The sequence below is a fragment of the Neopelma chrysocephalum genome, unplaced genomic scaffold (genome assembly GCF_003984885.1).
Source record: "Neopelma chrysocephalum unplaced genomic scaffold, ASM398488v2 Primary Assembly neopelma1_96523, whole genome shotgun sequence".
NCBI classification, from domain to species: Eukaryota; Metazoa; Chordata; class Aves; order Passeriformes; family Pipridae; genus Neopelma; species Neopelma chrysocephalum.
In genome coordinates this window covers 513166-535333 of record NW_020925169.1, presented here as the reverse complement: position 1 = coordinate 535333, position 22168 = coordinate 513166, and the positions used below count along the sequence as shown (strand labels likewise).

Below are 22168 nucleotides of genomic sequence, written 5' to 3'. Positions count from 1 at the left end.
TTCTGTGCACATTTTCTGTGCACAAAAATTTATAATATTAAAACTATTTACTTTGATAATTGCAATTGAAACTGTGTCCATGTGAATCTGTTAACATATTAAAATGAACAAAAGGTGAAAACAGTATCTGCTTTTTCTTTTGTTTCCTAAACTGAATAGTATTCCTTGGAAAACAAACAAATACTTTTCTTCTAAAAGAAGGAAGTCAAAAATGAAAACATGCAAGGGTTGTGTTTTTCAACTAAAATGGAAACACAAAAGTTTGAGAATGTTTATAGATGTGCCTTTTTTAACAGTTTGGCATGTTGGATATGACTTTCACAGTCTGTTGGCAGTTTGCAGGAAGCCATCACACCTGTGACTTGGCTGTTGATTAATGAGTCTTTCAATTCACAGATACCATCTGAAGAAGGGCTGTGGCCTTTCTAAGCTTCACTGGTTTATTTGCCTTCAGCTGTAGTCCTACCAAAGTATCTTCCATAAAGAAAATCACACCTGGTTAAGGCTTGTGAAAACCTCAATATGTCATTTTCTAGACAAGTCAAAAAGCATGTAAAACTAGACAAAAGATGTATTCAAGCAACATGAATGCAGTTTTGTCATAACCTGTCAATCTAAAGACTAACATAAAAAAGCTTTCTTCAATGACATTTTACAGTGTCAACTGTTAGAATGACAATTCTGAATTTCCTTTTTGCTACATGAGGCAGGATGCATAATGGTTTCCTGCTCTTCACAAAGACTAAGTTTTGTTGATAGACTCTAGAAAAAAGTTTACAGAGAAAAAAAAAACAACCAACAATCAAACAGTTTTCCTAGGTCAAATTACCAGTCAGCATCAGAAACCTCCAAATCACAGTGTCCAGGCAAATTTTAAACTTACTACTCACTTCATACCTTTAAAGAACTAATGCAAAACTGACCAAATCTGCTGTATCTGCATCATGATTTTAGGACTTTGAGGATCAGTTTCACCCTAACAACCGGACTTGGGGAAGAAGCAAAAAGGTATTTGGGAGTTATCCTTTCTGAAGCAATCAGCAGTTGAATCAGGGTGAGCCTGGCAGGACAGAGGAAGTTCATCCAGGAAAGCCATGTGAGAATCCAATAACTTTGGGAAAGATATAGTTCTGAGAGACAACAGTTACAGCTATGAAGGTCTGGGAGGTCTGGATGGTCTGTAGCAACCACTCGTCCTTAATACTTGTTTTGTTGTAGTAACAGTAAATGTTTCAAAGTCAGTTCTTCCCCATCTCATTCAGAAGAAAACCAATGGGACCACAAACTCCTAAGAAGAATGCAAGGTAATTCAAATTATCTACTCAATTAAGTGTCACTAACCCTTTGTTGCCACTTCGGACAGCGCACATCAACAGCTACCACAGATCAGCTACTACATGGTAGCTTTGTATCTTAAATTTAGTCAAAAGAACTAGGTTCTGCTCTTTGCTTTGCTACAGACTAATTTTACAGTGCAGAAGAAACCTGAAATGTGACTCGCATGACCAGATTTTCCATCTGTTTAACTTTAATATTAATACTTCCCCTTTACCTTACAGGGGCTTAGCACATCTCACCTCATTACTGCTCGCAAAGAAATTCAGATCCCTGTACGGAAATTGAATTACTGTACATTACTTCAGCACTTTGCTGAAAAATCCCTTATCTAAAAGAAGCAGAAGGAAGAAACAACATGTAGATGGACAAAATAGACTTTTAGCTTTTTGCCTTGTGTCCTGTAGCACCTTCCTTTGCAGGTGTAGCAAGAAAGGCTATAGATGAGATGAGTAGCTAAGCCAGTGTGTACAGTTAGGGTAGTCAGTACTTTCAATGCATCAATACACATTTACACATTTAACAATTACACACACACACATATATATATACCTATTAAAAATGAAAACTTGGATCATAAAGGCTCTGAAAGAGGAAAAAGAAAAGAACAGATAAGAAAACAAACAAGACTATCTCCACTTTAAAATCCTTAGAACAGGATGTAAGACAGAGGTGAAAAGAGGGCAGATGAAAGGAAATACCTGGTTTTAAGGAAAGTCAGTCAAGTAACAGAATGCCAATCACAAGGTTAATTAGATAGTAACATAAAATGTCAAAGTGCCATATTTCCAAATAATGATTTGTGCTTGCAGTATACAAAAATATCTAGTTACGAAGAAAAGATACAAACTTCTAAAGAAACCAATAAAATTTGAATGCTAACAATAAATACATGCATGTATTACTAACACAACACATGGCATATACTTAGCAGTATTCCCATCACAGCTGTCCTGGTTCTGGCCAGGACAGAGTTAATTTTTGGATACCCAGGAGGGGGCATGGCTGAAACATGGGGGTTATTCTATACCACCCCACAGTCATTTTCCATGGACAGGGGGAAGGGCTCTATTCTGGCATAACATAGTGGAGGGAGCAGTTGGGATTTTCTATTGTCGGGGGTTTCCACAGGAATTGTTTGCCTCTTTCTTGTACCCTCTCTCATTAGTATTGCTGCTCTTACTGTTTGTTTTCTTATCTCACTACTGTTTCCAGTAAATTGTTCTTATCTATACCTGAGATCTTTACCTTTCATGCCTCCAAATCTCTCCACCCCACCACAGGGAGAGGGGAGGAGAGAGCACCCAGAGGACTTGCTTTGGAGAGTCTAAGAGGGACTCCTACACTGGGGAGTACCATTCCTAAACCATGATTGCCTTATATGGCACCTAGCATGAGGCACAAGTGCTTGCGACAACAAAAGATCTGACCAGAGAGAGTTGAAAACAATTTTTGTCTAAGCATTTTTTGTATCAGGTATGGAGCCAGCAGTCACAATGTTGCTTGGTCGGTTAACGTGGGTGTGGTACCTAACACTGTATATCTTCAGGTATATGCAATATATGCTTCTCATGATGCTATTTTTAAAAGCTGGGAGAGGGATCAGAATCCTTTTGTTGCTGTACTATGTGAAAGCAGTTTGCTTATGACATGATAACATCAAGGGCAAGGGGGGCCTTTTGTGATGTGTGTTCAGTGTTGTTTCTCCTGTCCTGGCTCTGGGTGCTATCTCTGGAAGTCCATTAATAATCATACCCAGTCTGAGGTGGAGGATGATTTTCCCCAGCTTTTCATTCCCTCTTCCTCCACCACGCCTTAACAGCTTTTGAGAATTTTGAATTTCCTTTGCATGCTAAGAAAAGCAAACTCTTGTTGCTAACTCTCCCAGGTCTCCTCAGTGTAGTCTACATACATTTAAAGAAAGAGATTTCTAAGAAGGTCATTCAGAGATTTACACTGAGGGTGGATAGTCATGAGTGGAATGGAATCTAGGACAAAATGGGTGAGGTTTTGGGGAAATTCTCTGCTCCAATGGTTTGGAAGTTCACCCCTGAACAAGTCCCACAGGACTCTGTTGAGGTGACAGAATATTTGCAAGGAGAATGCTCCAGAGAGGAGCAACATACTGCAGTGTGCTGGGCTCTGGCTGCTATTTACCAGACACTGCTTGTTACTGAACAGCACCCTCAGTGAGAGGAGGAGGAAAGCAAACCAACAGGCAAGGTGGCCACTCAAACTGCAGCTGAACCAGAGGAACAACCTGTGCTCAGTAGCAGTCACCCCTGTACAGAAGAAGAAATCCAAGACCAAATCAGTTCACTTAGTGAGGGATGAAGAAGAAGTAACAGGAGGAAGAGGAAGGGCCAGAGATAACCACCCAATCTCTATCCCTAGGGGAGCTGCGAGATATGCAAAAAGATTTCAGCTGCCAGTCAGGAAAGCCCCTGGTGGCCTGGGTTGCTCCAGTGCTGGGACAGTGTGGCCTCCAATATGAAACTAGATGGCAGTGAAGCCAAACAACTGGGATCTCTGTCCCAGGATGTGGGCACTGACAAGGGGATTGGGAAGAGGACAGAAACTCTCAGCCTCTGGAGGTGACTCCTGTCAAGCGTTAGGGAAAAGTATTCTCTCAAAGATGATGTAGTAGTGTGCCCAAGCAGGTGGAATGCCATGGAGAAAGGTATCCAGTACCTGAGAGAATTAGCTGTGCTGGAGGTAATCCATAGGATTCAAATAACGAGCAGTCTCTGTAGATCCAGATGAAGTCCAGTGTACAAAATCCATGTGGCAGAAATTTGTATGGAGCATGCCATCACTGGATGCCAACTCATTGGCACTGATGTCAATGAAAGGAGAACAAACAGTGCTTCAGATAACTACGTGACTGACAACATGAAGATCATCTTTTTTACTCCCTACCAATCTGCATCCCAGTTGAAGAAAGTCCACCCAAGACTACAGAAAGACTCAAAAGACTCCAGTGAGTTAGAGAGGAAATGTCCCATGCCCTGCCACTATGGACCAGTCTCTGCTACTGGGAGCAAGTGCCACTCTGTTTGAGACAGAGGGTAACGTATTTTTTCCTATGTGTCCAGGGAGAGGACACAAGGAAGTGGGATGGAAAACCCACCTCTGCCCTAGCAAAATGGGTATATAATTAAGAGGAAGAACATCTACCCACAGGAAATTCTTCAAGGATAAATGCTGCTGCAGTTTCAAGTGGCCAAGTCCTCACACAGAATAGGAGGATCCTCTTGAAAGGACCTCCAGTTCATATTTACAGGAAGTGAGCAACGTGTACCATGACCAGAACTAGACAAGCCCTGCCTCCAGCAGCAAAGGGGCAAATTGGATCTACTGGACTGTGTGGATACAATAGCCTGGCACTTCAGACCCACAAGAGTATAAGGCTTTAGTTGATAGCATGTCCCCTGATGCCATCAAGACATGTAGGGGGCTAAATCCAATTCTATTTCTGGGGTGAGAGGGGTATCCCAACAGCTGATTGCAGTGGAAGCTAAAGTGAGCCTGACCATGAACAAATCACAAAATCACCCCATTGTGACAGGCCCAGAAGCCCTGTGTATCCTTGGCACAGATTACCTGAGAGGAGAGTATTGCAAGGACCTAAAAGGGCATCTTTGGGCTTTTGGAATAGCTGCTGTGGAGACAGAAGAAATTAGACAGCTGAATACCTTGCCTGGTCTCTCAGAGACCCTTCTGCAGTGGCACTGCTGAGGGCCAAAGAATGACAGGATTGAGTGGGTATATCATATTCCTTACCATGCACCAGCCTCCAGGAAAATCAAAAGGTACAATGGACTGTTAAAAACCACTTTGAAAGCAAAGGGTGGTGGGACCTTCAAACATTGGAACCTACATTTAGTGAAGGTCACCTGCTTAGGTAGTACTGGAGGCTCTACCAGTCGAGCTGGCCCTGCCCATTTAAAACTTCCACATATAAAGTCCCCATGGTGCATATGAGGAACCTGTTAGAGAAGACAGTTTGGATTAATCCTGCCTCAAGCAAAGGCAAACTCATCCATTGGATTGTTTTTGCTCAAGGACCGGGTGTAGTTGGTGGGTAATGCAGAACGACAGGGAAACACGATGTCTACCTCAAGAGAGTTTGATTTTTGGGTCAGAAGAGTTTGTAATGTTGAATTGTATAATATTGGTTGCTGAATGACACTGCCACTGTATGCCATAACTGCCATGGACAGTGAGGATGGACTGCTCCAGATTCAACAGTTGTAAGCTCCTAACGCAGCTTGTAACCACCCAACAGCACTCCAGCCCTCCTGCCCTGGAAGATATCTAGGACAGATAGAACCCACAGTCATGGACTGAATGAACTCAACAGACATCTTGGAGGGATAGCCCATATCTACATATGTATATACTTGGAAGATATAGGATTTGGGCATGTTGCAGATGGTATAGAATAAGGAGTGAATTATGTCCTGGTTCCAGCCAGGACAGGGTAATTTTTGAATAGCCAGGAGGGAGCATGGCTAAAACACAGAGATTATTCTATATGACATAACATCATTTTTCATGGATGGGGAAGGGCTCTTTTCGAGATTGGCATAGCATGGTGGAGGGAGTGGTTAGCTATTGTCTATTTTCAGGGGCTTTTCTTGTGAATTGTTAGCCTCTTTCTTGTACTCTTTGTCATTAGTACTGTTGCTGTTACTGTTCATTTTCTTATTTCATTGCTGTTTCCAGTAAATTGTTCTTCTCTCAAACCGTAATCTTGACCTTTTCTGCTCCCAATTCTCTTCTCCATCCGACTGCAGGAGGAGAGAAAGGGAGAGGGGAAACGAGCGAGTGGCATACCGTGTGGAGAGCCTCAGTGGGAGCACTAAACTGGGCCATACCACTCCTAAACCAAGACAAAAGCATATCAAAGCACATACAAATGTGGACAAATGTGACCTAATTTTAAATGGGAGCTAAATTACTGTGAGACACGATTAGAAGAAAGAGGTTTAGATCACAGGCCTATGCTCTAGCCAATAAACTGTGATGAATACACTTCTGAATGCAAAAGATGTATTACCAATACTTCCTTCCTTTTTTTGGTTTTATTTTCACTTTTTCTAGGGGCCAGGTTTGACCAATGAAAAAAGTATCAAATTAGCATGAAACCTTATTTAAGGAATTTTATATTTTTAATTAAAAGAGAGCTGGTAAATGTATACTTCCATATCCTAAGCTGGCAAAAGCCTCATAATAAAGGACTTCAAAGTATTAAAGTTAATATGAGCTTATTAACTAATATTAATATTAACTAAGGTTAATTGGGATATGGCAATCCTTTCATTTTTGGCAGTTTTTGTTGGAGATAGTCATTGGAGTATATTGTTTTATTCATAGGATTCATCAACATCTCTGCAGGAAAGAGAGACTGCTAACAATCAGAAAAGCCTCAAGTGTACTGCATATGGGAAGCCTCACCTTTAGCCTCACTTACTTGTGAAATTCATGCTATAACTGTATACATAACAGTGGCTTGTGTGGCAGTCAAACAGTATGTAATACTGTTCCTTTTTGCTTACCGACCTACATTCTGCCACCAATGCTTTAAAAGTGCCAGGCAGGGAACTAAGCCTACTTCTGATAGATTCTTTCAGGTTAGAGTACAGTTTCATTAGCTACATCAGAAGAGGATAAGCAGACAAATGATAATCCTTATGGTGACAGATGTGACATATACCTTGTTATTGACCAACTCGTTTATGGAAAAGGATCACTGCTTATCCAGAAAGGTCAAAGTCAGATTTTCCTCAAAATCTCAGCAGCTTTTTTTTTGGTACTAGGGTCTATACCTGACTTTGTGATCAACCAAGAGATGTGAAATAATGGATTAATACCTTTCACCTGCTTCTTTTGATACAGAAACAAGGAGATACTGCCTTTCATAGTCTCCCATGCATTCTAGAAAGCCTGTTCTCATATGCATTATAAGGGATCGATTATAATCTCACCAAGCAGGTGGTGATTACTGTAGTATTAATGGCATCCTAGTTCTTCATCAACCCATCATTAATAGTTGACTTGTAGTCGCAACAACAATATGAATTTCCAATATCCAGCAATTTGGATACAAAAGGTCTAGGAGAACCTGTAGTTTAGAAGAACAACTAACACATCCAAAAGTACACTAGACTTAATACTGACATCCTCTGCCATGCAGATAAGCTCTCTTCTTGGCATCATGTCAAGAACTGCTCTTCCACCATTTCTTTCTTCTACCAAAAAAAATTGTTAGAGAACTTCCTACCAATTTATACCCTGAGGGTTTTTTCACTCATTTCTCAGATTGAGGCTTTTGTAAAGTTGTACAGAAAGTCTTTCAGACAACAAACACACGCAGTTTGCTGGCACTCTTTTCAATTTCAAAACCACATAATAAATTTTTCCATGTGTTGATATACTGGATTTTAAAAGAGCATTTTCTGGATATCTAGATAATCAACAATACAATGAATATAAACATTTTCTATAAATAGTTCACCATATGGCTACCACTCTCAACAGATGGTGTCTGTGTATTCACTGGAATATACAAGAGCCATGCAAATTTTGCCCTGCAATCATTCAGAATTCGAAACAAGAGCTTTTGACTTAATTTCAGTTCTACTAAACTTAATCAATGGTAAAACATATAATTTTATCACCTAGCTCTAATGTGGGGACAAATGCCACAACTATATTAACAAATGTATTTGCAAAATGCAATACAGTGAAAAGGATTTCAAAACAGAGACACTAGACACAAGATTGTCTTAATCTTAGAGCAAAACCTCGCTGCCAACAATAGTTATTTCCTCCCTAAAAAACTGTTTCACTTTCAAACAGCCCACCAGTTCATCAGAGAATGCAGTCTGGACTATGTTAAGAAAAAATCTGGAGTCCAAGGGATGTAAGAGTTTTTGTATACTTTGCAGCAAATTTTACTAGAAAGCATAGTTACATATTTTACCCAGTTTTAGTAGAAAATAAACATTAATTTTTTTCTAATTTCCTTAAAGCCAATATATAAACAACTCCAGGTTTTCTACTTGCTTTCAGAAGCTGCTTTCAGAATATCTATCAAAAGAACGCATGACTGAAACTTGACTAGACAGTATTTCAACCTAAAACTCTTTAAGTTCAATTCACTGTGTAAACACTTTCTGGAAAACTCTTCTTGAGCTACACTGGTATATCTATTGGAAATCATATTCTACTTTTCAGCCTAGACATTTTTCATGGCATTTCTTATCCACTTGAACAAATATTAGTTTTAATTTCTATTGTTTTTCTAACTTGGTATTATTTCTCACCTGATGCACTTAGGGCAAAATGTGTTATCATTCCCTTCTCAGTTATTAAGTTTTCTGTTCTGAAGAACTTGTACCTGACTGTCATTGGCTTTGCCAGTCACGAGTTCTTCTCTGTCTATTCCTATTTTCCTCAGAGTTCTCCTGTAGCAGGATCCACACCATTCCAACCAAATCACTACTTATTTTCCTGGACTGGCACCAGTGCTCCGTGAAACTTGCCTAAGTGCAGAGGAAGAAAACCCAGCCACTGCTCTTCAGAACAGCAAATTACTGCAATTGGATAATCGTTTCACACATTACAAAAATGCCTCATTTTTTTCTCTTCATTATAGTTGAGAAGAATGTAATTATTCTTCATAGAAAAGTATTCAGTGCATCTGAAAGTTCTGTAGAACTGCAGAAGGAATGTGAAGGTTACATCTCAAAGCCCAGCAAAATAATATCTTATAACCATGTACAAGTTGTCAAGACACTTCTTTAAAAATAAATGATCACAAGTTTAACTTATATATCAGTACAAAGGAGAGTACATAAACAAGAAGGGTAATGTATGGTACTGTGCTCTGGATTTGTAGCTCAGTATTGACAACTCACCAGCATTTTGCCTGTTGCTGAGTACTGTTTGCACAGCACCAAGTTTGTCTCACTTTGCCCTACCACCTTATGGGCTGGAGGTGTGCAGAAAGCTGGGAGGGGGCACAGTTGACCCAAAATGACCAAGGGGATATTCCATGCCATATAAATGCGCTCAGCAATAAAAACTAGGGAATGGAGGAGGAATGGGGGATGCTTGGGGCTATGGCATTTCCCTAGCCCTGTAACCATTAAGTGTGTGGTGCCTGGTTTTCCAGGAAGTGGCTGGACACCTGTCTGTGCATGGGAAGCACTGAATGAATTCCTTGTTTTGCTCTGCTTACTTGTGCTGCTTCATTTATTAAAATGTCTTTAGCTGAACCCAGGAGTTTTCCCACTTTGCTCTTCCAGTTCTCTCCCCAATCCCACTGAAGGCAGAGCAAGCCACCAGCTATACAGACATTGGCCAGGAACAACTCACCACAGTCACTAACAATCATACACAGAGAGACAGGGCCCAGACAGTTAAAAATAAGAGATCTGCTAACTAAGAGTTGCTACACTAAACTGCAGAAATATTTTCAACATGCTGATTTAGCCAGACAATAACAATTTTTGCTTTATGAGCAGATCAGTAACTAAAAGTTGAGACACAGGTGAATTAAATAATAATTGCTCTTCTCACTTTAATACATGTATTAGAGGTAAAGAACTCCCATTTGGTATTGAAATATCTCAGGATCTACAGGTGAGTTCCAAGATCCAACAAAGCAGCATGTGTCTGTGTAAGCATGCAGGATATTTTCTAAAACTTGGGTAAGACAAGTTTATAAGTTAGTTGAATGTTAACAGACAATATTAAAAGGTATTATTGAAAAGTATGTCTTAACTTTTACTCTTGCAGTTCAAACTACATATATATATATGTTTGCAAAAAAAAGAACAAAACCAGAAGCAAAACTAGAAAGTAAAGAAATCCCTCATATTTCCCTTTTCTTCCTGTAAGGAAAAGTTTCTTACATAATCTGAAGGTATTAATTGTGAACATGGATGAACATTAAGTTTTCCACGTTACTCTTTACTGCTTCTGATAGCATTCTATATTTTATAACCTTGAAATAAAATAATATCATTACCCATCCACATCTTTAATTTGAAAAATCTACCCGAACGCTTTTACTTTGAGGATTACAGGAATGTGTGGATTAGATTCACACAGTAGTGTTGAGCCAGCAATGAGTAGTAGACAACAATTCATTCCCTTTTTAACCAGTCCTAAAATGCTTTTACTTTCCCCTAACCACCAACCAATTAATTTGCTTAACACTTGCTGGCTCTGGGACAATGCTCTCATAACCCCCTCTCACCTAACTCAGTCATTAACTAGGTTAGGGGAGCATTTCCCCTGTAAATGAGTCCCCTAAGCATTTTCACTTTTTTTTCTGCCAGAGTAGACTGTATTTATTTTATTTCATATGCAACTGAGAGTATTTTCTCTTTAACATGAAAAAAGGAAATATATCTCTCCAGTATCACTGTGAATTGATAAAAAATATTTTTGCCTGCACAGAAGTAACTGATCAGGGAAAGCTTTAGCATGTGTCAAAGAAGGAGTAATTAAAATATTATGGCACTCCAATTTATAAACTTATGGTTCTGACACAGTTCAAGTACTGCCCTTGGATTTGTTTAACTCATCTCAGGAGGCAAATAGTAGAAATGAAATGGTTCCATCGTAAATGGGAGGTCAAAATAATCACACACTCATTCAACTTGAACCTTAACTCCTGAGCACAAGATGGTTGAAATTTATGCAATTCTAGAAACGATCATGGAGCATCACCTAAAGATAGTGCTCACCTGAGTCTCACTGCAAAAGGTTGCTTGAGTAGTCACAAGATCAGCTAGAATTGTCCTAGTCAGCAGGAAAATATGTGCAGACATACATTAACTATGCTAAAAATTGGGTCACGTAAAGACAAGTTGTGTTGGAGATACTGGTCACTATGGCAGACACTGGATCAGCAATTCTAGTTAATGATCACAATGGGTTTAAACAATCTGTTGGTCTGTAAAGTAGAGTGGTTAAAATAATAAATCCATGAGCTAATCATTAATGGCTTGCATAATGTCACTTCTAGATGAGAATTTCCATATCATGCAGCAGGGCAATGAATGGAGACATTTTTGAATTAGGAAGGATGACAACAATTAGGGCACTTATTAAATTTAAAAAAAAAAAGCAACAGTAGATGATATGACAAAGGCGTGAAATAGAGAGAAGGACAGAGAAGGCATATACATGACTTCTCTCTAAACTCTATAAAGACACCAAAAGAAAAATAAAATGTGTTTCAAGAGAACAGAGCAGATGAAATGTTCATACAAAATGTTCCCTCTACAAATCACGGCAATCCTCTGCTCCATTTGGCTCATATTGATGACATCAACATGAAGGGAAGTTCAAGAACCAGTCTGATTCTAAGACCTTCTATGACAATGTTAAAAGGACAAACTACTTCACTTTTAATGAAGAAATAGCAATCAGGAGGAGAACCATCAAAGAAAAAAAAATTAGTACTGAATTGTCTCCATCATTTAACATAAAAATAAGACTACTGGGTACAGACTGAAAAGTCTGTGAAGTCTCACGTTCTGCCTGGTAGTAGGTAACAGAGGACACTGAGAGGAGAACTGAATAGCAAATTTCTGCCAGCATGATTTTTTTGTGCAATTGCATTAAAATTTTGGAAAGAACTATTTGTGTGGGGAAATAATTAAACTTAACAAAATTAAGAAAGAAGATTAGAAATAGACTCTACAAATATTTTATATATGAAATGAAGGAAGAAGTAAATGTTTAAGACTAACTGCTAGTGATAAATTCAGAAAATGGTATAAAAAAACTAAAACATTTTTGACATGCAAACTGACACATTCTTGAAATTGTTACTCTGGTTTCTAGGTAGAGAAACAATTCAGTTTAAAAGATGAATCGTAGGACCATATTAGGTATCATCAGGAGGGTTCAGAATTAAGAAGGGAATGTCTAGTTTGCAACATGAAAATTTTCCAGTTTTTGTAAGTGGGAAATATTTTAGAAAAATACTCAGTTTTTCCACCTAAAATTTTCTGAATTTAAGAAGTTGCTGTTTCTGAATTTAACGAGTGTTAATTCTGCAGTAAATATATCTGCCTAAAAATTAAGTAGTTAAATTTTACAGGTAAAAAAGCAATAAAATATTAAAATAATTTTCATTAATTAAAAACCATTAAGGAAACACTTTCTAGCTACCCTTGTCATGCCCCCAAACAAATTTAAGATACCTTGCAACTTGAGTAAACATGCCCTAAATTTTGTGCTGAAATCTCCCTGAGCAGAACAGATTTGCAAAAGTTACTAATTTCTTTTTAAAGCATTATTTAAGTGTAATATCAACACATATTCATATCCTTCTGTCTCAGACAGGAAGAACATATTAGATTCCTCAAAATAGGAACCAAAAACCATCTGAGTATGGATTATATACACTAGAAAAAAAGTAGCTCCATTTTAATATTGCATATTTAAAAAGAAATGTAAAATATATTTTACAAATTTCACCAAAACCCGTGTGTACTGGCTATCATAAAGTGAAAAACGTAAGAGGAAAGTGTGATTATTTGTCAAAATCTCACTACCTGTGTGTCAGCAGCACCCTGAAGATCATCTGATTCAATCCCAAGTAACTTGGCAGCAAGTTTGACCAATCCCAGTTCCATTCAATACTGGTTGACTGTTGATACATAGAAAGAAGCTAGTTAGTTGTTAATCAGCATTAATGTGATCAGTACATTAAAGCTCCAGCTGTGATATGCGAACCAAGAAGGAGGGGGTGTCTAGAACAAGGACTTAGAAAGAGGACATCAATCATGTCCACAGAAGAAGGTTTTTATTTCAGTGAGACAGCAATTAGTTTATAAATCATTTAGGGATGTAGCCATTGTTTATAAAAAGATAAATCATTTTTTTGAACTGTTATTCTTTCAACTGTTAATGGCATTGTGCCCAACCACTTTGTCTGAGAGCTGACTCTTTGTCCGAAAAGCAAAATAGTTCGCAACTTTCTATGTAACAGCAATTTGCATTTTCTGCTGTCAGCAAAGAGTTTGTCATTAAAAACTCGGTATAGCTGGAATTCAAGATGTAACCTGTATCATAATTAGCGTGAAGGTTTAGTTGCCTATTGTTTTGTAAGGCACTCCAGTCACCAAATGGTTATTATAAACAGCAGTACACCTACACAATATGAACAAATATAACTCCATATTGTTTATTTAATAATAAAAGCAATCTAGAATAATTGCGGGCAGCCAAAAGACCACGCATAACATTCTTTTGTTTACAAAACAGTAAGTCCTGTCGAATAATATTACTTTTCAATGTCAGCAATAGTTTAGTAGTGACTAGAATTCAACATTCTTGGGAAGAAATAATTAAAAAATTACTGTTGTGATGTTGCAAATGACATAACTTTCCTAAACTTTAACTAATGGTAGCAAGTGGCTATGTTTCTTTTTATGGACTCTTGACGGTTTGATCTTGAAATCAGCAAAGATTTGAGTTTCTCTGGACTAGCTCTGATAAGCTTCAATAAACAAAGCTTAAGGGAACTGAGGATTGGACATCCGGGATGTTACAATTTTTGGTCCTTCAAAGATATGTTGGAGTAACCAGAAGATACAGAGGGGATAACAAAGACATTACAACCTGAAAGTTGGGAGACTCTCTGTCTAAGGAAGAATGATAACAGGACCAAAGAATGCAGACCAAATTAGCTGATAAAGGAGAGAATATTAATTAAGTGAAGAGAATTGTGTAACTCAGAACCAAGGACTGTTAATTTCTTTGTTTGCCAAAATGTATAAATACGTGAAAAGTCTTGAAAGGGGCATAAGTAGCTGGAATAATTCGCTACCTATCTCTGGCCAGAATAAAGTAACACCTGGCTCACTAACACTTAAAAAGGAGTGTTAGAGGGTTTCATCTTTTCATGATGATTTTTCAAAACAGTGAAAATAAACCTAAATACAGTAAAGTATAACTTGCAGTGCATCTCTGCCTTCTTACAGACAGCACTTGGATCTTCTGGGAGAACAGAATCAGTGCAATCCTCCCTATTCCTTCCATCTTTATTTTATTATTTTCCTTCTCCTTACTTAATTTACTCCCTAACCCTCATCTTGGACATGCACTTTAAAGTAGAAAAAAAAGGTGAAATACAGAGCACAAATGGGAAACAAGGGTAGCTAAAGAAAGAACAAAAGAGTGTGAAAGTGGAAAGTGAATGAAGAAGAAATGGTGAACCATATGGTGAATGATAAACCAGAAATAAGGGTAAAAGAGTCCACTAAGACAACAGTACAAGAAGAAGAACACAGGAGAAAACAGGACACTGTTTTACACTCTGCACTGAATTAAAAGCAGATAAATAAACATGGAGGAAATACTTGTAAAATCAAGAGGGATAAAAAGGAGAAGCTAAACACCCAGTAGCAACAATCATGGAACAAAGACAAAAATTTATAAGTAAACCAGATAAAAATTCAGTCCATCAGACTGATCAGTTCTGTGGAAAAAACAAAGGATCAGTTTTTAAAAAGTCACTTCAAGAAAGGAAAATAGTTCCTTTGTAGCATTTGTTGATACTGTTGAGGAGTTGCATATCCTAGTTTACTAGACAACAGAGGAGCAGTAGCACTGACAGAGATTAAGGTGTCAGGACAAATAGATAAAACCTAGAGCAACAAAGTGGAGAACCAGATGGTGATTATTCAAGATTTTTACAGGAATGTAAGAATGATGTGGTTAAATTGTTAACAGAAATTACACACTTCCTAGAATCAGCTACTGAACTAGAGTGTTGGAGGTAAGAAATTTACATATCATTAACAAAAATGCTAGAGTTGATCTCAAAATAGTGGTTCAGTGGTCCTTGTTTCAGGAGCAGTAAAATTCATAGAAACTATGATTAAATACCTTGCTAAATTTGACACAATTGGGACAATATCACAAAACCTTAGAACAAAGTTAAGGAAATTTTCCTGTATGACTATTCAGGGCCACTCTGTCAGTTACTCCACCACCACCAGAGACTTTAACAGTTGGGACTGAGACCACTTTGCAGCGGGCAGTTTCAGTGAGTCGATGGGTTCCCCACTTGACTCCCTGCACACCCCACTATCACGCAGTCAAACAAAGTTTTCCATAGCAGTCTCAGACATCTGGGTCCTTTAAATAATTTTATCACAGTGCAACAACAAAATAACAGCTTCAGCTGGGTTCCTCCAAGGAGGGACTTTGAACAAAGGACTACCCAGGATTTTATACTTTCACAGTCTAAGCGCTGGATAGCCCAGAATATTCCAGCTGGGTGGAATGGCTCCTGCTGTCTCTGGGTGTCCGGTCACCTGGTCAGTGCCACAGGTCGCCATGCCCTTTGTTATGCAAAGATACTGGGTCAATTCAAGGCCTCTTGACTCGGGCTCCCACCACTTCCCTCACCCAGAGCTCAATCTGCAGCTCCCACTGCAGCTCTACACTGAGTTACCTCCACTAAATGTATTCCTCAACCAAAAAAGTCAACCACCCTGCTGTACAGTGATTTTTACATATACTAACAAACAATACATAGAATGTTTACTAACAATTATCTTTTGGAAAGCTTTTGAATTAATTTATTTTAAGAAACCATCTACTGAGGAAGCTAAGAGTATATCTACACTTCACAGTGTAAACATGCTCCTATATAGTTATGTAATATATTTGGTGTAATACATTTTACATATTATGATAGGCCGCATACATAGTGTAACATACATTCCCTGTTTAGAGCTGAAGCACTAGGCAGTATTGCCATGTGTATTCCAATTGGCCCTTCTAAGGGAAAAGTTTTAAAAAGCAATACATAATTAATTAATTGACAAAATGTGCTGTGAAACTAGTAGCTTGTTCTGCTCTAGAATTTATAAAAGGATAAAATGTAGACTGATGTATTAAAAACATATCCACTTAACAACAAAGAAAATAAAAAATTAATCATGGATTATAAACTCCTAAACTTCATGGCAGTTGCCAACCAGTAACAAATGAATTTAAGAAGAAATACATCCTTTGAGAAGAATAATTGTTCCTTGCCAGTACTCTGGCATCTTCTAAAGGCACTGGTAACAGTCTTCACAGGAAACCAGACTCTCAGCTATACTGATCACTGCTATAAAAATCGACATTCCCACACTACTTAATAAATCTGCAATTTTATGGTAAAGGGAATTAAGCTATTTAATAATATTATTAAACTTGGGAAATAGAATCATAGAATAGAATCATAGAATGGTTGGGGCTGGAAGGGATGGACCTTAAAGATCATCTTGCTACAATCCCCTGCCATGGGCAGGGATACATTTCACTGGACCAGGTTGTTCAGAGTTCCAACCAGCCTGGCCTTGAACACTTCCGGGATGGGACATCCACAAGCTCTCTGAGCAACCTGTTCCAGTGCCTCATCACCCTCAGTGCAGAATTTCTTCCTAACACCTAATCTAAACTCAATCTCTTTGAAGCCATTCCCCCTTCTCCTGTCACTACATGCCCTTGTAAAAAGTCCCTCTCCATCTTTCTTGTAGGCTCCCTTCAGAAACTGGAAGGCTGCAATTAGGTCACCCTGAAGCCTTCTCTATACCAATTCTCTCAGCTTTTCTTTGTAGGAGAGGTGCTCCATTCCTCTCATGATTTTGGTGGTCCTCCTCTGGACTCTCTCCAACAGGTCAATGTCCTTACTGTGTTGAGGAACCGAGAGCTGGATGCAGCACTTCAGGTGGGGTCTCACTAAAGCAGAGTAGAGGGGCAGAATCACCATCATTGACCTGCTGGCCACACCTCTTTCGATGCCGTTCAGGATACAGTTGGGTTTCTAGGTTGAATATGAGGAAGAAATTTTTTACTGTGTGAGTAACCACGCCCTGGAACAGATTTCTTAGAGAGGTTGTGGAGTCTCCCTCACTGCAGATATTCAAAAACTGTCTGGATGCAATCCTGTGCAATGTGCTCTAGGATGAGCCTGCTTGAGCAGGGAGGTGGGACCAGAAGACCCACTGTGGTCCCCTCCAACCTTACCCATTCTGTGATTCTGTGTTTCTTTCTGGTCCCTTCCAACTCAAACCACTGTATGATTCTGTTGATTCTATGGTTCTATAAAGCATGTTTCTCTGGAGTGAGAAGCCCTGTGGAGTTAGTATTCATCTTCTTTTTCACGATATTGGAACATGACAATGATTAAGCATTCATTAAACAAGTAAGAGAAAAAAGTATATTTTACCACAATATAACTGGTGAAATAATGCAAAATAGTCAAAATTGGGAAAAGAGATTACACCATGTATAAGCACATCTGTGCTGAAAAAAGGATGCCTTTCTACCACAAGTCTGTAAAGTGAATTTCACACCACTGTAATACCATCTCTTTTCAAATATTTGAATTGAAGGCCAGAATCAAAATGACAGATCATGTATTAAGAACATATGAGAAATAATGGTATAAGATTTTTAAAGTGCTATCAGAAACTATATACCATTTTGTGTAATGAATTGGTCCCGAGGTACTCCGGCAGAGATTTAGGCAACCAGATCTCTTTTCTGTTACATTGTCAGGAAACTAAATTCTATAAATAAATTATAATCCTTTACATATTACAACCACAACTTAAGGAAAAATGGAAAAATGGATGCTTTCATGCTTTTGTGTTTTACCTCTGCTTAGTTTCACTGTTTTGTAAAATCTTTGTATTTCCAAAGTACCCTTTACGTAACTGACAATCTTGTGAAAGACTCATTTGGAGTTTTGCCATGACTTAAAAAGGACTAAGACTAACCCTGCGTGCCATTGCACACATGTAATAAATGTCATTGCTACTTATGGGCTTTCCTTCACTATACGGGACACAGAAGGTATAAGTAAATGCAAATTGTTCCTACATGCAATAATTCTGATAAAAGAAAAGGACAATAATGGTTTTTTGAAGATCATGCTGTTGTAGAGAGTACCCTCATTAGATTCCCAAGTAATAATATTCCTTTGCACTTCATCACATGCATGCATGTAATTAATTCCATTTTCATAAATTCAGTATCTGTCATTATCATAATAAGACTGACAAGTAAAAGTTATGCTATAACCAAAGTTTCAGATTTTCACAAACCTGATTGAACACTTTTGCACAAGATTGTCTGTACACCTGGAAAGGGTTGAAGACAGGCTGCTCTTCTCTGCCCTTCAGCGTCAAAGGCAGGCATTGACTGGATGTAACATCATCTTCAGAAGAATTCTCACAAGACAGCTGGTCTTTCAAATATTCCTTTTGGAACAAAAAGCAACAACAGAACACTATAGGTGACCTAGCTTTCTAAGTGAAATTTACCTACCTTTCAAGCATAACTTTACAGTATGCTTGATAAAAGTCCCTTATAATACAGTAGGGAATAGGCAATCTCTTAGAAATAGAAACCTTTTTAAGAGTATCATGATTTTACAACAAACAAGAAATAACCTCCAAGAATATCCAACTGAAGCAAATCAGAGTAATCTAAGCTATTGTTTGGAAATTGTCATCAAATTCTGCATATAAGTTCTCATTTAATATATATATGTTAGTAGAAGTGAACAACAAATGTTTTTTATTACTTTCCAATAAACTTCTTGGACAACACTCAATAGTTACTACATGACTGTGAATCAATTGTTTGATGAACATGTTCTAACCAGTTATTTAAACACAGGAAATAAATACTCTCCCACTTCACTCTTCAAAGGTATTTTTAACTATTTAAGCATTCAAAGACCAGAAGTAATTTATTATTTATATGCAATTTTAGAAACTATAGTGTAACAGATGCATGATTATTTTGGACACAATCTTTCCTGTTTTCACTTTTTCAACTACTATGTAAATAAATCATCACTGCATGCCAATAAAGTGTTTTGATTAAATACAACCATTTTATGAAGAGCTAGATAATGAAACATTTACACATCTATGTGCTGGAAGAACTGCAGTGATTTAGCAGTTTATTGTTATTAAAATGAAGTCCATAATGATAGGATTGCCATAACACCGAGCATGTACTCCAGGTGAGTCTTCATTACATGGGAGCAAATGCTCCTCTTATTTGCAGTGCTACTGAGGCGAAAGAACATGTAAACTACCTGCCAAGGCACCCTGTGGCCCTCAGTGAGTCTTTCTATAAGAATGTGATCATTCTTTTACACTTATCCAGCTGTGGCCTGGCCTGAAAGGCACAAGTTCCCTTTCAATCCACACAGACTGTTTCTCTTTTGTGTTGGCACTAAGATATGTTGTGAAACTAGCCAGAAAAAAAGAAAGGTTTCATCCAGATAAACAAACCTCACAATTTCTAATATGAATACAAAGGGGGGCCTAGGAGTGGAAAAGCTCAAAGGCAAGAGCTGCCTCTCTCTGCTGATTGCAGTCAAAAGTCAGGACTGATCAAGACAATCACAAAATCGTCCTAGTGTATTTTAAACAAACGAACAAAACCCAAAACAAAAACAAAAAACAAACAAACAAACAACAAAAGAAAAAAATGAGCTTTTTTTCGCTTAAAACAACATCACAAACCAGCTGTGAAAACACACCCTAAATCTCTTACCTATATTTTTTCAGCCTTCCAAAATATCTGGGTTTTCCCCATTCATTCATGACTTGATGCCATAAAAAAAGATTTTAGAGTTATTGTGAGGGATGGTATTTAAAAGCTATTTCTATAAATTTATCAAATTTTTATAAACATACTGGCTTCCATGTACACATTTTCACAAAATCTGTAGACAGTACTAAAGCAACCCAGCCCTCTGGATGCCACAGAGCCAGCAGAAGCAGATCGTGTCAGTTTTTCAGAGGTCATACTGGAAACATCTTTCCATGTTTGCTAGAGTTTGAACAATTCAAGTGGTATACAGCTCACCTCCCACTACAGATTTTTTCCGTCTTTGGGATACTACGGATTTATGTTTTCAGGAAGAGACTTATTCAACAATGGTAAATATATTATTTTAAGATCTCCTCAGTATAGTACATATTGCATGCTCTGAAAGGGTCATGTTTCAAAAATGTGAAAATATTAAATCACATCTGTAAACATGTGAACTATATCCTCACTGCACTGACTGGGCATGAAACCAACAAGACAGAATGTTATTGAGCTTGACAGCTCAGAAGAGTTTTCTCTTTGGCTGCCGGTTGTAAAAAATGCTTTTAAAAATTATTATTATTTTTAATAAATACATGAAGGACTGTAGGCTGTTTTGAGTACTACAGTACTTTATAACATCATATCTCTATTTTCAAATACAGTTTCCAGGAATCCATATCTCTTTTCACCTGCTTTTCTAAGGAATATTATTAAGAAGACAATTTTCTGTCTCGACATTTTGTTCTCATACACAATTACTAAGCAGTGGAGCATAAAGATCTCTAAACTAATTTTAAGAACACAATCCCTTTACAGTTCAAGGAGTCTCTAAACAAAAGGGTGAACCTTTGAACAGACAATCAAGGCTATTTCTTGGTAGTCAGGCATATTAAACATAATTTAAGTTTTGAAAAATAATATTGAAAAGTGCACTATCATAATACCATGCTAAGCACTAAAATGTTTTGTAATGGTTTCAAAGGCAACTCAAAGTAACACAGTTAAGTCCTTCTGCGAGTCAATCTCGTCAGGATCTCTTTTTTTTTTTTTTTTAAATACAGTTTTTTCCACTACGAAATGCTCTATAATTAACAAAGCTCTTGCTGCAGAAATTCAAAGAGAGACACCTGGGATGTGGAAAGTCAGGCTGACGTCCCTCTTCCACCAAATTCTCTCAGCTTCTTACCTCCTATTAGAGCTGCTCCACTTTGTATAAATAACTGAATACTCACAGGAGTCGGATCCTGGATCAGGTCTCCAAAACCCAGTATTGTGCATCCTATTCCTTCAACTACAGTATGATTCTATTTTTGACCCTAAAAGTTACAGAATGTATTTTTACAGCAATTTCTACATGGTGAAACAACTCCAACAGGGGAAAAAGAAGGAGTTCCATGCTGGTAGCTAATGGTCTAGAGGTTTGGGGACTTAGTTTGGATGTGGGAGATGCAGATTCAATTCCCTGATCTAAACCAGAAAGAAAAAAGATCTGAGCCTGCATATCCTGTCCCTAGGTGGCTGCCCTAACTACTGGACTACATGCTATTTTTGGAGGTCTTGCTCATCATCTTTTCCTCACTGTTATACCTAAGAGTAATCCTGAATGTGCTCCAGGTGAAAAGGTTTTGTTTATTACAGTAATAATTTTCACTTCACTTCCCAAACCAGTTAATTGTTTGAGATGAAACTTGAAAAGATTCTGTACTGTATTAATGTTAGGTTACCATTTCTACATACATGCTTACATTGCTTCTAACGCTTCCAAATGCAGATGCATAAAGATTGTTTTTAAGCCTACAGTTAGGAACTAAACAGTTGATCTCATTTTCAGCAGCACAGTGCCAGTACTAAGATGTTCTGTATGGCATTCATATAGACATAACCGTCTAATTGGGTTTTTATGCTATCATTTTTTTAAAAAAGAAAAATCCTGGTCTCTGCCTATATTTGCATTATTTTGCATTTTATTACAAACACTTCTGTACACCTGCAGTGGTCTTAACAGGACCTGCTTATGTATTCAAGGAATACTAATTTAGTAATTAAAGCTAATAAACAGAACTTTCTGAATTAAGCTGGGTAGATCTGTGTTATCATACAATTTAAGCAAATCTGTGTTTATTTCAGTGAATAAAATCAGAATGTTTTTGGTAACTTGGGGAAATTTAATACAGCCTTAGAA

General features: G+C 37.8%; 1 protein-coding gene across 11 annotated transcripts in view; it reads right to left on the bottom strand.

The window, feature by feature from the left end:
• The window catches only part of KIAA0825 (KIAA0825 ortholog), a 248123-nt gene that overhangs the window by 98916 nt on the left and 127039 nt on the right, over positions 1-22168 (bottom strand). For 10 of the 11 annotated variants that reach the window (XM_027708751.1, XM_027708741.1, XM_027708743.1 and 7 more), the window contains 2 exons: positions 18477-18632; positions 12921-13015 (listed from right to left, as the gene is read on the bottom strand). In XM_027708751.1, the coding sequence (XP_027564552.1) occupies positions 12921-13015; positions 18477-18632 (251 nt within the window). Of the gene's footprint in view, positions 1-5994; positions 6129-12920; positions 13016-18476; positions 18633-22168 lie in introns of those variants that run through there. The other variant, XM_027708745.1, reaches the window with a different exon arrangement.